Below are 14,186 nucleotides of genomic sequence, written 5' to 3'. Positions count from 1 at the left end.
AGATGAAGATCAGATCACATTTATGTAGAAATCCAGGTATTTCCAAAGGGTTCACATACTTTTTCTTGCCACTAGGCGTTTCTTTTGTCCAAGTGGGAAAGCGCAGTGTAGAGTATAATAGTGATTGCATCGTCTGTGGATGATAATGGTGTTGATGTGACCAGCCTACCAAAGTTCTTCATGGCTACAGACATGAGTGCTACTGGTCGGTAGTAATTTAGGCAGGTTTCCTTGGTGTTCTTAGGCACAGCCATGGCACTAAAAGTAAATAGACACAAATTGAGATAAAAAAAAAATCTTTATTTCAAATTTGTTCTCATACAGACCTTAAGGTATCTGTACAAAGCACAGTTCCCATAGGTGTGTAAAAACCTCTTCCCTTAGATGTTGGACAGGTAGGTTTAATTATAAGCCGATATATTTTTGTGCATTTTTCATCCTTAAATGTATTCTCTTAAACAATAATCTTAAATTACAGCTATTCATTATTTCTTCATTTGATTTCTTACAGCGTTCAGACAGTGAGCTAAAGACAGAAACAGTGTTTATAGCCATCAAGTATGTACATACAGAAACAACACACCACACACAGCAAACTGCACAGCACTACGGGATACCACATCAATTCATTGCTCCAAATACAGCTATATACAGGTCCATACTATGGCACGATGTCGCTACATCACCACTGACTTTATTGGAGGTGAGAGGTGTGTGTGTATTTGTGTGTGTGTTTGAGGGGGGATTCAAATAGTTAGTTTATTGTATTTCCCTTTTCATGGTGTGATGAAGGGCCAAGAGGGGGGCTGGCAGGTGGAGGAGTCAGTGACATATGATAAGGGATGGGGATTTAAAAACGAATATAAGGAGCACACCACCATGCTACCGTAGCTTCCCCTGATCCAACCCTCCAGTAGCCAAGGGGGCAGGGCCTGGTCCTGGCCCGATGGAGGGGGGAAGTGGATTGAGGAGGACGGTTCAGTGGAGATGGGTGAGGGCATTGATTACACGTAAAGACGGCATTGTGCAGCTCTAGTGGTTTTCCTGAACCACTACTCGACCACTTTGACCCTGAATGTGACGCGCCCCAGGAACTTGTCGCGGTCGTCACTATTCCGCAGGTCAGAGCCCTCGATCTTACACTCCATGGTCAGCTCGTTGTTGTAGTCTTCCTTGGTCAACAGAAGCTTGACCGCAACCAGGGGCTGAACGTAGGTTGACTGGCAAACACACAGGGAGAGATGGAGGGAGACCACTGTTAATTCATATATTCACAGACGTGCGCACATCCATACACATAACAGTGGTTGTCATGACAATACACTGACAATCAATTTGCACTCAGTGCCTCAGGTGAATATAGTCCACCCACATACTGTACATTTCCCAGGATTCTCATCTCCCCAGACTGCCTTGACAATAGTAACATTTACTACTTGTAATTACAATTAAATTATTCTGCATTCAATCTCATTAACAGTTTCCTTTACAATATAAATATGTAGCGTAATGTACTTACATGCAAATTCTTCCCGTAATAAGGGAAGTACATCTTATCGAAACGCCCCTCGGATGGGAAGTACTGCATCTGCAGGGGGCTTTCTCTCTGTGGGTGGAAGGGGATGAGGAGGAAGAGGTGGAAGAAGAGGAAGGAGGGGGTGAGGAAGAGGTGTGAGATCACAGAACTATACATATTAATGCACTGGGAACGTACGAAGCTGCCTCCACCGACTCTCAGGGCAACAATCTGACTAACTCTGTACACAATCACATAAAACAATCCTGGAGTCTACAAACACACACATACTGTAGCTTTACACACGACAGGTGTAAACCACCACATACTGTCACAGGACACAATGTAGTTACCACGCATGCACACACACGCACACACAATATAGTTACCACCCACCCACACATACCAGTACACACACGCACACACAATCTGCCACCAGATGGTTCTCTATGGTTATCAGAATGGTTTATGGTGGAGAGGAGAAATTCAAATGAATTCAGAGAGAGAGGAGGACATATGGAGGGGAGTTAAAAGAGCCAGTGTTTCTTTGTAGACCTTCAAACATTTGCAAACAGGTCACAAAGGTCAGAGTTGACAGTCTCGGTGAGGGAGGGATGGAACCCAGAGCGTGTGCGCTCGAGAGAGACATTGTTAGAATGTCAGAGCCAGAAGAAAACCATGGAAACACCATTAGTGGGAGCCATGGGCAGCGGAGCAGAGTTCTAAAATCAACGGAAGGAACCTTTTCAGGTTCCAATGCATTACTATAACAGATACATACACCAACTGCAGTTATATACAGTCAGTGACAATAATTACCAAAAATATCAACACTTTAATATGGACTATTCCTCTGTCTATATTGTCTTTGGGGTGATTAGTTATAGGGGTTAGATTAGAAAGCTCTAAAACATGAACGCCATGAATGCTGTTTAAAGCAGCAGAGGACAAAGCGCCACATCACAGAGGTGGACAGAAGCAGCGCAGAAAGGTAATGGAGAAAGGCTAGGGCTAGGACCATGGGGAAACATAGGGGGGCTAGGACCCGATTTCATACCCACCAGTGTACTGCTGGCCCTACAGGCAGCGTGGAGAGAAATCAAATATTGACACTTGTGTGAAAACACAGACAGAAACACACATGTGCATTCCTACATAAAGCACACATACAAATACAAAACAAAAGACACGTTAGGGAGTACAAAACCTGTCTCAAAGTCCTAGCACACAAAAACACAACCTGGAGTATACACACACACACACGACACAGACACACACACACACACACACGATTCATTGTTATACCCAAAAGAAAAACGGTTTGTTTGCTTTACCTTAGCTGTGCAGTTAATGTAGGGGTCCCCGCGCGGTTTCAGTCCAATGATCTACAGGAGTGAGAAGAATATCATAAAGACTATTATAGCAACCTTTAGTGAGTTCAACATTTTGTTCTGGTGATGCTTACACATTCCTCAAGCTTATTTACATGTAAAAATTATCAAGTACATCTTACCAGATTTCAGAATGGTCTCAAAAATGGAAGCACTGATTTGAGTTAAAAGATGTTGAGAAGTAGCTCAGTTAGTGACGCAAGGAAATGATTTGGTTTGAGCTGGCCGTATAAGGACCAGTCTGTAGATCAGGCACGTGTGCTGCCTGCTTACTGAAAGGCCAAGGACTTGTACTTTCATAAACATAGCTGCCTCAGAGATGCATAAGAATCTTCTTAATTTCCCCTGATAGGATTCATTAAGTTAGATTGAATACCAATCAGGCAACACAGGCCAATCAATGCACTCTGACCTCTATCCCTGCAAACAGAGATGCTGACACAGAATGCTCTGTCGGCACAGAGGATATTCCAAATAGTGATTAAGAAACAAGTGCAGTGGAAAGGACAGAATAAGCATTTTTCAATAAGAATTTGAACAAACTCTACTTCTGCATGAAGACAGAGAGAGGAAACACTGAAAAGCTGTAGTTCAAAGGCAATGGATCGAAGATAAGAAGGTACTCGTGTAGGGGAGGTAATTCAGTGAACCACGCTTGTGTGATGAGTGACCTTGCCTGAGACCTGATGACTTGTGATAGCTCCCAGAGCTAATGGCTTAGGCTTTAAGCTCCAGTCTTTAGGCTTTAGCTCAGTGGGCTAACGCTGTCCATTTCATTTTGAGAAGAGTCCGACCAACGATCCCCAATCGGGGCACTCACCCTGTTCATCTTGACTAGGACGCAGGGTTTGCCCTCAGCGTAGCCAAAGGTGGTGTCAGACAGGCCGGAGCACTGCCGGAGCAGATTGCGCTTGAACTGACACACCTTCTTCTCCTCCTGATCATCCTGCTCATAGTACTCTCCCACCATACACAGCTCGTTCTTCTCCTGCACAGTGTCGTTGTATTCTGAGGGGTCCCAAAATAGGGCACAGACTCAAGTTCCACTGTATTTGACAGCCTGCTATTTACCTGGTACAGACAGTATTCACCTAAATATTACATGTCAAAATTATAGCTAATAATTATATCACAGTAATGTATTCATTACTTGTTTGTTTCTTTGGGATACATATTACATAATCAGTTAGCCAGTTTTGTGTTGCATGTAAAAAAGTAGTTAGTATGCATTCACATACTCCAGCGCCACTGCCAAGGATTACAGTGCCCTTTCAAGTCAGGTATAATACTCTCCTTAGTAATGTACTGTATACAAAAGTGTAATTAACTGCAACTACTTAAACTAATTTCTTTAACCAATAAAACTGCATTTGTGCATAGATGTCAGATGTACACATTCTTTAGAAAACTAAATGGGACTGAAAGAGGGGATCTATCACTCACGCTGAAGGAAGTTTTCCAGATGCTGGACATACTGGCCGTACTGCTTAGGGTCGGTGCGGTTGAAGACGATGTCCAAGGACCGGGGCCTGATCACCAAACCTGAGGACAGGTAGGGGGAAACATGTCACGTCAACTGTCTGTGTAGCAGTGTGATGTTCCCCTAGATTATGCACCAAGTTATGCACCAAGTTGCACACAAGGACCAATTCAAATAGGCCAGGTCAAGAGGGGATGTTAATAATTTGATAATAATAATAATAATTCAGTGTGTTTTTTAAAATGTAATTAGAGCATAGCTAATGTTATTCTTTGGTGTACAAACACTTTTCATATCAATATGGTACATACATGTGATTGTAATACATACATGTGATTGTAAAGGTTTTGTATATTTTGGTTTGGCCCATCGCGGGTTATCTGTATTTCCGTACCCCCTTATTGTTCTCTTTTGCCTGACCTTCGGATAGCAAGGTATGTTGTCCTTGGCTCCAAAATTGTTCAATATAAAACCGTGGTAATGTTACCCAATGTACTGTTATGCTACCAAAAGTTTGTTACAATGTCGATAATATAAAGATTTATGTTAACAAGTTTCACAAAGCTTGCTAACTAGGGTATCTATTGTAACTTGGGACAGTTTCTGAGTGAGTGTTCATGTGCTTGCGCAGGTGACTGAGAGCTAGGATTAACATAATGTGTGTTGTCTCTTCGTGGGCAGGTTAGTTTTTTATTTTGTACGAATTATGTTGTGTATCATTTTACTTGTATTGTATGGTGTGCGGTTGTGCATTGAATGTGTGCACGCAGCACCTGTTATTTCCTTTTGGTTCTCTTTGCCTGACCTTCGGCTAGCAAGGTGCCTGAGAACTAGGACTGCACCAAGGGTTAACATAATGTGTGTTGTCTCTTCATGTGCAGGGCAAATAAAAAAAGAATTCAACTAGCAGACCTCCAGTTGTGGCAGCGTCCTAATTAAAAGTACACAATGCAGAACGAACCACGCTACATCTGCACCTACTTATGGTCCAGGCAACCTCGCTCACGTGATGAGAATCCTTGCCTGAGACTAGGGCTGTTACAGTGACCGTATTACCGCCACACCGGTGGTCACGAGTCAATGACAGCAGTCAAATTTCACGTGACTGCTTAGTATTATTGACTGTATGTTTGTTCTACTCCATGTGTAACTCTGTGTTGTTGTATGTGTCGAACTGCTTTGCTTTATCTTGGCCAGGTCGCAATTGTAAATGAGAACTTGTTCTCAACTTGCCTACCTGGTTAAATAAAGGTGAAATAAAAATAATAACAAAATAAAACAGTCACAGTAATTAGGCTTCTTCAAGCTCTGATTCTGCTGATGGTCATTAGTTAGCCTACCAAACTTGCTAACTGCCTGGTACTCAGCACTGACATAAATGCAAATCGAATCAAAAATCGAATCAAATACTTCAGGAGAGCTCATGTCCGCAACATTTCTATAGGCGTGAAAAAACAGAGTGAAAAATATTACCCTCTCTCTTGTGAATGATGCTCAGCTTTTGTGCAGTAAGGCAAGAAACAGAGTATGCCTTTTTTTGCAATTTTTTCAAAATCAAATCAAATTGATTTATATAGCCCTTCGTACATCAGCTGATATCTCAAAGTGCTGTACAGAAACCCAGCCTAAAACCCCAAACAGCAAGCAATGCAGGTGTAGAAGCACGGTGGCTAGGAAAAACTCCCTAGAAAGGCCAAAACCTAGGAAGAAACCTAGAGAGGAACCAGGCTATGTGGGGTGGCCAGTCCTCTTCTGGCTGTGCCGGGTGGAGATTATAACAGAACATGGCCAAGATGTTCAAATGTTCATAAATGACCAGCATGGTCGAATAATAATAAGGCAGAACAGTTGAAACTGGAGCAGCAGCACAGTCAGGTGGAAGTTGAAACTGGAGCAGCAGCATGGCCAGGTGGACTGGGGACAGCAAGGAGTCATCATGTCAGGTAGTCCTGGGGCATGATCCTAGGGCTCAGGTCAGTTGAAACTGGAACAGCAGCATGGCCAGGTGGACTGGGGACAGCAAGGAGTCATCATGTCAGGTAGTCCTGGGGCATGGTCCTAGGGCTCAGGTCCTCCGAGAGAGAGAAAGAAAGAGAGAAGGAGAGAATTAGAGAACGCACACTTAGATTCACACAGGACACCGAATAGGACAGGAGAAGTACTCCAGATATAACAAACTGACCCCAGCCCCCCGACACATGAACTACTGCAGCATAAATACTGGAGGCTGAGACAGGAGGGGTCAGGAGACACTGTGGCCCCATCCGAGGACACCCCCGGACAGGGCCAAACAGGAAGGATATAACCCCACCCACTTTGCCAAAGCACAGCCCCCACACCACTAGAGGGATATCTTCAACCACCAACTTACCATCCTGAGACAAGGCTGAGTATAGCCCACAAAGATCTCCGCCACGGCACAACCCAAGGGGGGGGCGCTAACCCAGACAGAATCAACCCACTCAGGTGACGCACCCCCTCCAGGGACGGCATGAGAGAGCCCCAGTAAGCCAGTGACTCAGCCCCTGTAATAGGGTTAGAGGCAGAGAATCCCAGTGGAAAGAGGGGAACCGGCCAGGCAGAGACAGCAAGGGCGGTTCGTTGCTCCAGAGCCTTTCCGTTCACCTTCCCACTCCTGGGCCAGACTACACTCAATCATATGACCCACTGAAGAGATGAGTCTTCAGTAAAGACTTAAAGGTTGAGACCGAGTTTGCGTCTCTGACATGGGTAGGCAGACCGTTCCATAAAAATGGAGCTCTATAGGAGAAAGCCCTGCCTCCAGCTGTTTGCTTAGAAATTCTAGGGACAATTAGGAGGCCTGCGTCTTGTGACCGTAGCGTACATGTAGGTATGTACGGCAGGACCAAATCAGAGAGATAGGTAGGAGCAAGCCCATGTAATGCTTTGTAGGTTAGCAGTAAAACCTTGAAATCAGCCCTTGCTTTGACAGGAAGCCAGTGTAGAGAGGCTAGCACTGGAGTAATATGATCAAATTTTTTGGTTCTAGTCAGGATTCTAGCAGCCGTATTTAGCACTAACTGAATAATAATAAACATTTAGTGCTTTATCCGGGTAGCCGGAAAATAGAGCATTGCAGTAGTCTAACCTAGAAGTGACAAAAGCATGGATACATTTTTCTGCATCATTTTTGGACAGAAAGTTTCTGATTTTTGCAATGTTACGTAGATGGAAAAAAGCTGTCCTCGAAATGGTCTTGATATGTTCTTCAAAACACATTTAGCCTAGCCCATATGTTTTGATAAGGTTTGTATCACAACTAAGTGGCCAAATATCCTCTTAAAATTAAGCATTATGCCACTTTACAATGGGTGTAAAGCCTAACTGGCATATATTTTATAATTAAATCATTACATGCGTAATTGCATTTGTGGTCACTTTTGAGAATGGTGTTTTCCCGCTAATTGATTGAATTTTGGGATCTATCACATCCCACAACTGTCACAGACTATGTTTGGAATATTTATTTCTCGCACAGACTTGAATAGTTCAAATTTTGTACTATGGGGGATAGTACATTGACATAAGATAGTGTTTTTGGTGTCGTTAAGCCTACTCATCATGTTGGCTGACGAAAAGCTATGTGGACAGTTCTTCCAATATCTTCAATATGCGCCGCGGAATTGGATAAGGATGCGCGCAGTTGCCTCCCCGGTGTCTGTCTTCCCTTGTAGCCTGTGATCACGTGACGGGCATTGGCTAATAAGAATTTAGCTATCTGAGAGAGCCATGTGAGTGAGTGCTTCAGAGCATGCAGCTGGGAGAAGGAAATTATATTCAGCTCAAGGGCACAACGGCCACTGGCTGCTAAAGGCATGGATTTTTTAGGGGGCATTAAGGTGACACAAAAGGGATGCTGCCGGGAAATTCAAGGCATTATCAAGTGCTTGTCAAATTGTGAAGAGACTGATGAAGTTTGTGGAGCCTGCGCAAAAAAACTAAGCAGAGCTCATGCCTTTCATGCAACTTTTTTCAAATCATCATTAGGGTCACATCATGCAGCCTTAAAATGTCTTAAAAATCTAAACATATAGCCCAACATTTGTATCACAACTAAAGTTGCAAAAATAAGGAGGACCTGTTTCTTTGTTAACTGCTCAACACAGAATAGAATGTGCACACTCCCTCAAATAGTTTGGAGAAAATATCCTTTATATTTTATTCATGTTCAATTGTATTCTTCATACTATAAAATAATGCCATGGAATTCTAAGCAAATCTTGTCTGCTAAATTAACTAGTGTAGCCCACAGCCATATTGCACAGCCAGATCAGGGCCTAACATAAGGACAACTCAGAATATGGTATTTTCTGTTCTTCTAAAATAGACATTTTCTTTAGACCTGTCTAAAATAAATAATGCATTTATTGTGATGGTGTAGGCTTTATTACATGGATTTATTAGACTTTTAAAAATGTAGATGTTCCAAAAATGTGTGGAAGCCAGGAGATGCTAAATGTGTTTATGTTAATTAATGGTCAATTACCGTGAGACTGGCAGTTATTTGCTTGACAATCACCGGCTGACAAAATGTTATGAACAGCCACAGTCCTAGCTGTGACCTGAAGATTTGTGTTACACCTGAAGGCCTGGGCTTTAGCTCAGCAGACTAACTAATTTCTGGTGTTATAACTCCAGTTGTTGCATAACTCCAGGCAGTCACACTAATAATACTATTATTGTTATCAAAATCTTATACTACAATAAGCCACATGTATTGCTTATGCTGCCTGACAGCCATATATTGTAATACTGTATCAATTGTTCAAATGGGTTGCGGAGTGAGTTGATAAAAAAAAAAAAAAAAACTTTAATACCTAAGACATGTTTTCACAACAGCCAATGTATTAACACTCGCCAGATGAAACCCTGCTGGCAAAGAGGGTCAGCTGTGACCGACGGTCAAAACAGAGGTTGCGTCCCAAATGGCACCCTATTCCCTATAATAGTGCACTGCTTATGACCAGAGCCCTATAAGCCTTTGTCAAAAGTACTGCACTATGTAGGATATAGGGTGCTATTTGGGACTCAGGCAAGCCAACTGCAAACGGCAAGGCTGAGGAAGCCTTTTATCAGGAATCTATGATGGAATTTCACTCGTAGCTGATTCAGATGAGTACGTCTTAGTTTTGACCTCAAGGCGTCAACACCCAGGACAACATTAGAAAGTGTGTGGTGTGATAGACGACAATGGAAGGACTCCAAAAGAGGGGACAATGGGAGAGGACACAGAGTGAGAGAAGGTGACAGGAGACTGTGGGTGGAATAAATTGTCACGAGGAGTGTGTGCGTGTGTGTAAGAGAGAGAGAAGCTTGCTATACTATACCTGCATTCCACAATTTTTTTGCCAAACCCCAAAAAGCAGCTAGTCAGAAGGTTTGCATTTTAGCGGCAACTCTACACCGCCTTAGGCACACAGCACATTTTACAAGAGCAGAAAGAGTCAAAAGATATTCAACAAGGCTGACTGTGGATGGTGGAAGACATAAATGTGCAGTATGGCTAAATTGGTAGAGCATGGTGCTTGCAATGCCAATATCGTGGGTTCGATTCCTGCATGACTAAGTCTCTTTGGAGAAAAGTGTCTGCTAAATGGCATATATTATTATTATATACAGTATTAGGACATAGGCCTAGAGGAGGGGAGTTCGTTTTTATGATGGCCTCTCTGTCAGGGCAATGGAGAGAGGCTGTGGGAACAGAACAGATGGGTGCTGTACTGGTGGACCAGCGGGAGGATGCATGCAGAGCCTGGGAGACAGACTCTCTCACTCCAACAGACACATACACACACCTCTACTCCATAATTCACAGGATTACATTTCTAACTCTTCTATTTTTTTTTGTAACACTAACACAGTATTAATTAACAGGTTTTTGAGACTCGGCCGGTAGTTTTTCCATTTCTAAAATTACAATATCGGTCAGTCAGTGTTTGACTGATCTGTTTATTCCCTGAGTGCTTGCATATTTTGGCAGTGGCAGCCAGCTCCTCTGTCACGCCAGTAAGGCCTTCAGTGGGACATGGCAGCAGAGTCTGAGACATTGTGCAAGCCAGGCCAGGCGCTAGCAGAGAAAGCTCTGGCGTTAGTGAGTGAGCTCACCAGCCAACTAGCAGGCTCCCATTCTGCAGGAGCCTCGGCTATGCTTCAACAGTGGTCCAGACGCCGCAAGAAAAGAAACCACGCTGTCCATGAGAGATAATTACATATTTGAGAGATAATGACATATTTGAGAGTGAGTGAGTGAGTGAGTGAGTGAGAGAATAGGTGAATTTCAATTTGAGCACTGTTCTGTTTAGGTTGAGTGTCTGTTTCGCTGCAGCGTAATAAGTCACCTGGACTGGCCACTCGGTCGCGGTACGTAGGAATGTTGTCGTCTAGTGTCTGCAGCATGACCCACATGGTGAGCGTGAACATCCCCGCCAGGAAGCCATAGAAGACCAGGTAGAAAAGCAATATCAGGGCTGAAGGGAGAGAGAGAGAGAGTAATTATTCTCTGTTAATCACACAATCTCTGTTAATCACACAAAACAGATCAAAAGCATTCCTCCCATCAGTGTAAGTCACATGACTTGATTCTTTGTCCCCATAATTAGACATCCACCATAGTTCCTGGAGAGTGCTGGAGAGGACAATGTAAAAGAAAATATCAGGATCAGCACAGTACAGAGAGAGAGAGAGAGAGAGAGAGAGAGAGAGTCAACTGTGACTGACCCCAAATTGATATTTGGGGTCTTGATATTGAGATAGGCCATCACAGCCCATAAAATGAGGTGGAAACTGAGCTACACTTCCTAACCTCCTGCCAAATGTATGACCACAATACACACAAATATTTCCCACAGATCACACAAATCATTTGAAAACAAATCAAACATTGATAAACTCCAATATCTTAAAGGTGAAATTTGTGGCCCATTGCCATGAGAAAAGGGCAACCAGTGGAGCACAAACACCATTGTAAATAAAAACATATTTCTGTTTATTTATTTTCCCTTTCATATTTAAACTATTTGCACATTGTTACAACACTGTACATAGCCAATAATATAACATTTGTAATGTATACAATCTTTTAAAACTTAACACTGAGTGTAATGTTCACTGATTTCTTATTTCCCTTGTTTTTTTCCCTTTTGTTTATTGTATATTCCATTTGCTTTGGCAATGTAAACATATGTAAAGCCCTTTGAATATAATTGAAGAGAGAGAGGGAGACTCATCAGCTAAGGACATTTGTGGCAAATGACAGAAAAGTCTTGCTACATTTGTAGCAAGTGACAGAAAAGACGGTTGTCTTGAAAAAATAAACTCCAGCACACAGGTATTCTTATACGTTCCACATTTCAAACCAAGTGTATATTTGAATTCAAACCAGTCAACGTAGTTGTTTAAAGATCCATTACATTTATTCTCGAGCAGACATACAAGAACATGTATCATATTTTTCAGATTTTGACCATGACTGTCAGAGGAGCCCGTGCAGATCTAGGAGCAGGCTGAGCTATATATTGATGACAGGACGACGATATTACATTTTAGTCTGCTCTTATCCAGAGCGACTTACAGTTAGTGCATTTATCTTAGGTGGGACAACCACATATCACAGGCATAGTAAGTACACATTTCCTCAATAAAGTAGCTAAAAAACACTAGTCTCAACTAGAGGTCGACCGTTTATGATTTTTCAACGCCGATGCCGATTATTGGAGGACCAAAAAAGACCGATACCGATTCAATCGGCCAGTTTTTTGTTTTTTGTTTGTAATAATGACAATTACAACAATACTGAATGAACACTTATTTTAACTTAATATAATACATCAATTAAATCAATTTAGCCTCAAATAAATAATGAAACATGTTCAATGTGGTTTAAGTAATGCAAAAACAAAGTGTTGGAGAAGAAAGTAAAAGTGCAATATGTGCCATGTAAGAAAGCTAACGTTTAAGTTCCTTGCTCAGAACATGAGAACATATGAAAGCTGGTGGTTCCTTTTAACATGAGACTTCAATATTCCCAGGTAAGAAGTTTTAGGTTGTAGTTATTATAGCAATTATAGACTATTTCTCTACATACCATTTGTATTTCACATACCTTTGACTATTGGATGTTCTTATAGGCACTTTAGTATTGCCAGTGTAACAGTATAGCTTCCATCCCTCTCCTTGCCGCTACCTGGGCTCAAACCAGGAACACATCGACAACAGCCACCCTCGAAGCAGCGTTACCCATGCAGAGCAAGGGGAACAACTACTCCAAGTCTCAGAGTGAGTGACGTTTGAAACGCTATTAGCGCGCACACCGCTAACTAGCTAGCCATTTCACATCGGTTACACAAGCCTAATCTCGGGAGTTGATAGGCTTGAAGTCATAAACAGCGCAATGCTTGAAGCATTGCAAAGAGCTGCTGGCAAAACGCACGAAAGTGCTGTTTGAATGAATGCTTACGAGCCTGCTGGTGCCTACCATCGCTCAGTCAGACTGCTCTATCAAATCATAGACTTAATTATAACATAATAACACACAGAAATACAAGCCTTAGGTCATTAATATGGTCGAATCCGGAAACTATCATTTCAAAAACAAAATGTTTATTATCTAACGGATGGCATCCCTAAGTCTAAATATTGCTGTTACATTGCACAACCTTCAATGTTATGTCCAAATTAAGTAACATTCTGGCAAATTAGTTCGCAATGAGCGGCCCAAACTGTTGCATATACCCTGACTCTGGTTAATATGGCCTGCTAACCTTTCTTTTAGCTAAATATGCAGGCTTAAAAATATATACTTCTGTGTATTGATTTTAAGAAAGGCATTGATGTTTATGGTTAGGTACACGTTGGAGCAACAACAGTCCTTTTTTGCGAATGCGCACTGCATCGATTATATGCAACGCAGGACACGCTAGATAAACTAGTAATATCATCAACCATGTGTATTTATAACTAGTGATTCTGAATGTGATTGTTTTTTTATATAATAAGTTTAATGCTAACTAGCAACTTACCTTGGCTTCTTAACGCAATCGCGTAACAGGCAAGCTCCTCGTGAGGCAAGTGGTTAGAGCGTTGGATTGAATCACTGAGCTGACAAGGTACAAATCTGTTGTTCTACCCCTGAACAAGGTAGTTAACCCACCGTTCCTAGGCCTTCATTGAAAATAAGAATGCGTTCTTAACTGACTTGCCTCGTTAAATAAAGTTGTAATTTAAATTGGCAAAATCGGCATCCAAAAATACCGATTTCCGATTGTTATGAAGAAATCGGCTCTAATTATTTGGCCATTCCGATTAATCGGTCGACCTCTAGTCTCAACGTCAACAGTGAAGAGGCTACTCCGGGATGCTGGCCTTCTAGGCAGAGTTGCAAACAAAAAGCCATATCTCAGACTGGCCAATAAAAATAAAATATTAAGATGGGCAAATGTACACAGACACTGGACAGAGGAACTCTGCCGAGAAAGCCAGCATCCCGGAGTCACCTCTTCACTGTTGACATTGAGACTGGTGTTTTGCTGGTACTATTGATTTGAGGACTTGTGAGGCGTCTGTTTCTCAAACTAGACACTAATGTACTTGTCCTCTTACTCGGTTGTGCACCGGGGCCTCCCAATCCTCTTTCTGTTCTGGTTAGAGACAGTTTGCACTGTTCTGTGAAGGGAGTAGTACACAGCAGTGTACCAGGTCTTCAGTTTCTTGGCAATTTTTCACATGGAATAGCCTTAATTTCTCATAACAAGAACAGACTGATGAGTTTTAGATGAAAGGT

The 14,186-nt window shown here is 42.2% G+C and overlaps 1 protein-coding gene across 1 annotated transcript in view; it reads right to left on the bottom strand.

Annotated features, from left to right (window-relative positions):
- Positions 1–279: 279 nt before the first annotated feature.
- The window catches only part of atp1b3b (ATPase Na+/K+ transporting subunit beta 3b), a 42,501-nt gene continuing 28,594 nt past the window's right edge, over positions 280–14,186 (bottom strand). The window contains exons 2-7 of the mRNA XM_020503894.2: positions 10,747–10,875; positions 4,351–4,449; positions 3,728–3,915; positions 2,851–2,901; positions 1,520–1,606; positions 280–1,220 (exon numbers count right to left, since the gene is read on the bottom strand). Coding sequence (XP_020359483.1) covers positions 1,053–1,220; positions 1,520–1,606; positions 2,851–2,901; positions 3,728–3,915; positions 4,351–4,449; positions 10,747–10,875 — 722 coding nt within the window. The 3' untranslated portion in view covers positions 280–1,052. The remainder of the gene's footprint in view (positions 1,221–1,519; positions 1,607–2,850; positions 2,902–3,727; positions 3,916–4,350; positions 4,450–10,746; positions 10,876–14,186) is intronic.

Source organism: Oncorhynchus kisutch, linkage group LG15, assembly GCF_002021735.2.
Source record: "Oncorhynchus kisutch isolate 150728-3 linkage group LG15, Okis_V2, whole genome shotgun sequence".
In the NCBI taxonomy this organism is placed as follows: domain Eukaryota; kingdom Metazoa; phylum Chordata; class Actinopteri; order Salmoniformes; family Salmonidae; genus Oncorhynchus; species Oncorhynchus kisutch.
The sequence above is the reverse complement of the archived record's forward strand: the minus strand, read 5'-3'. Positions and strand labels throughout refer to the sequence as shown.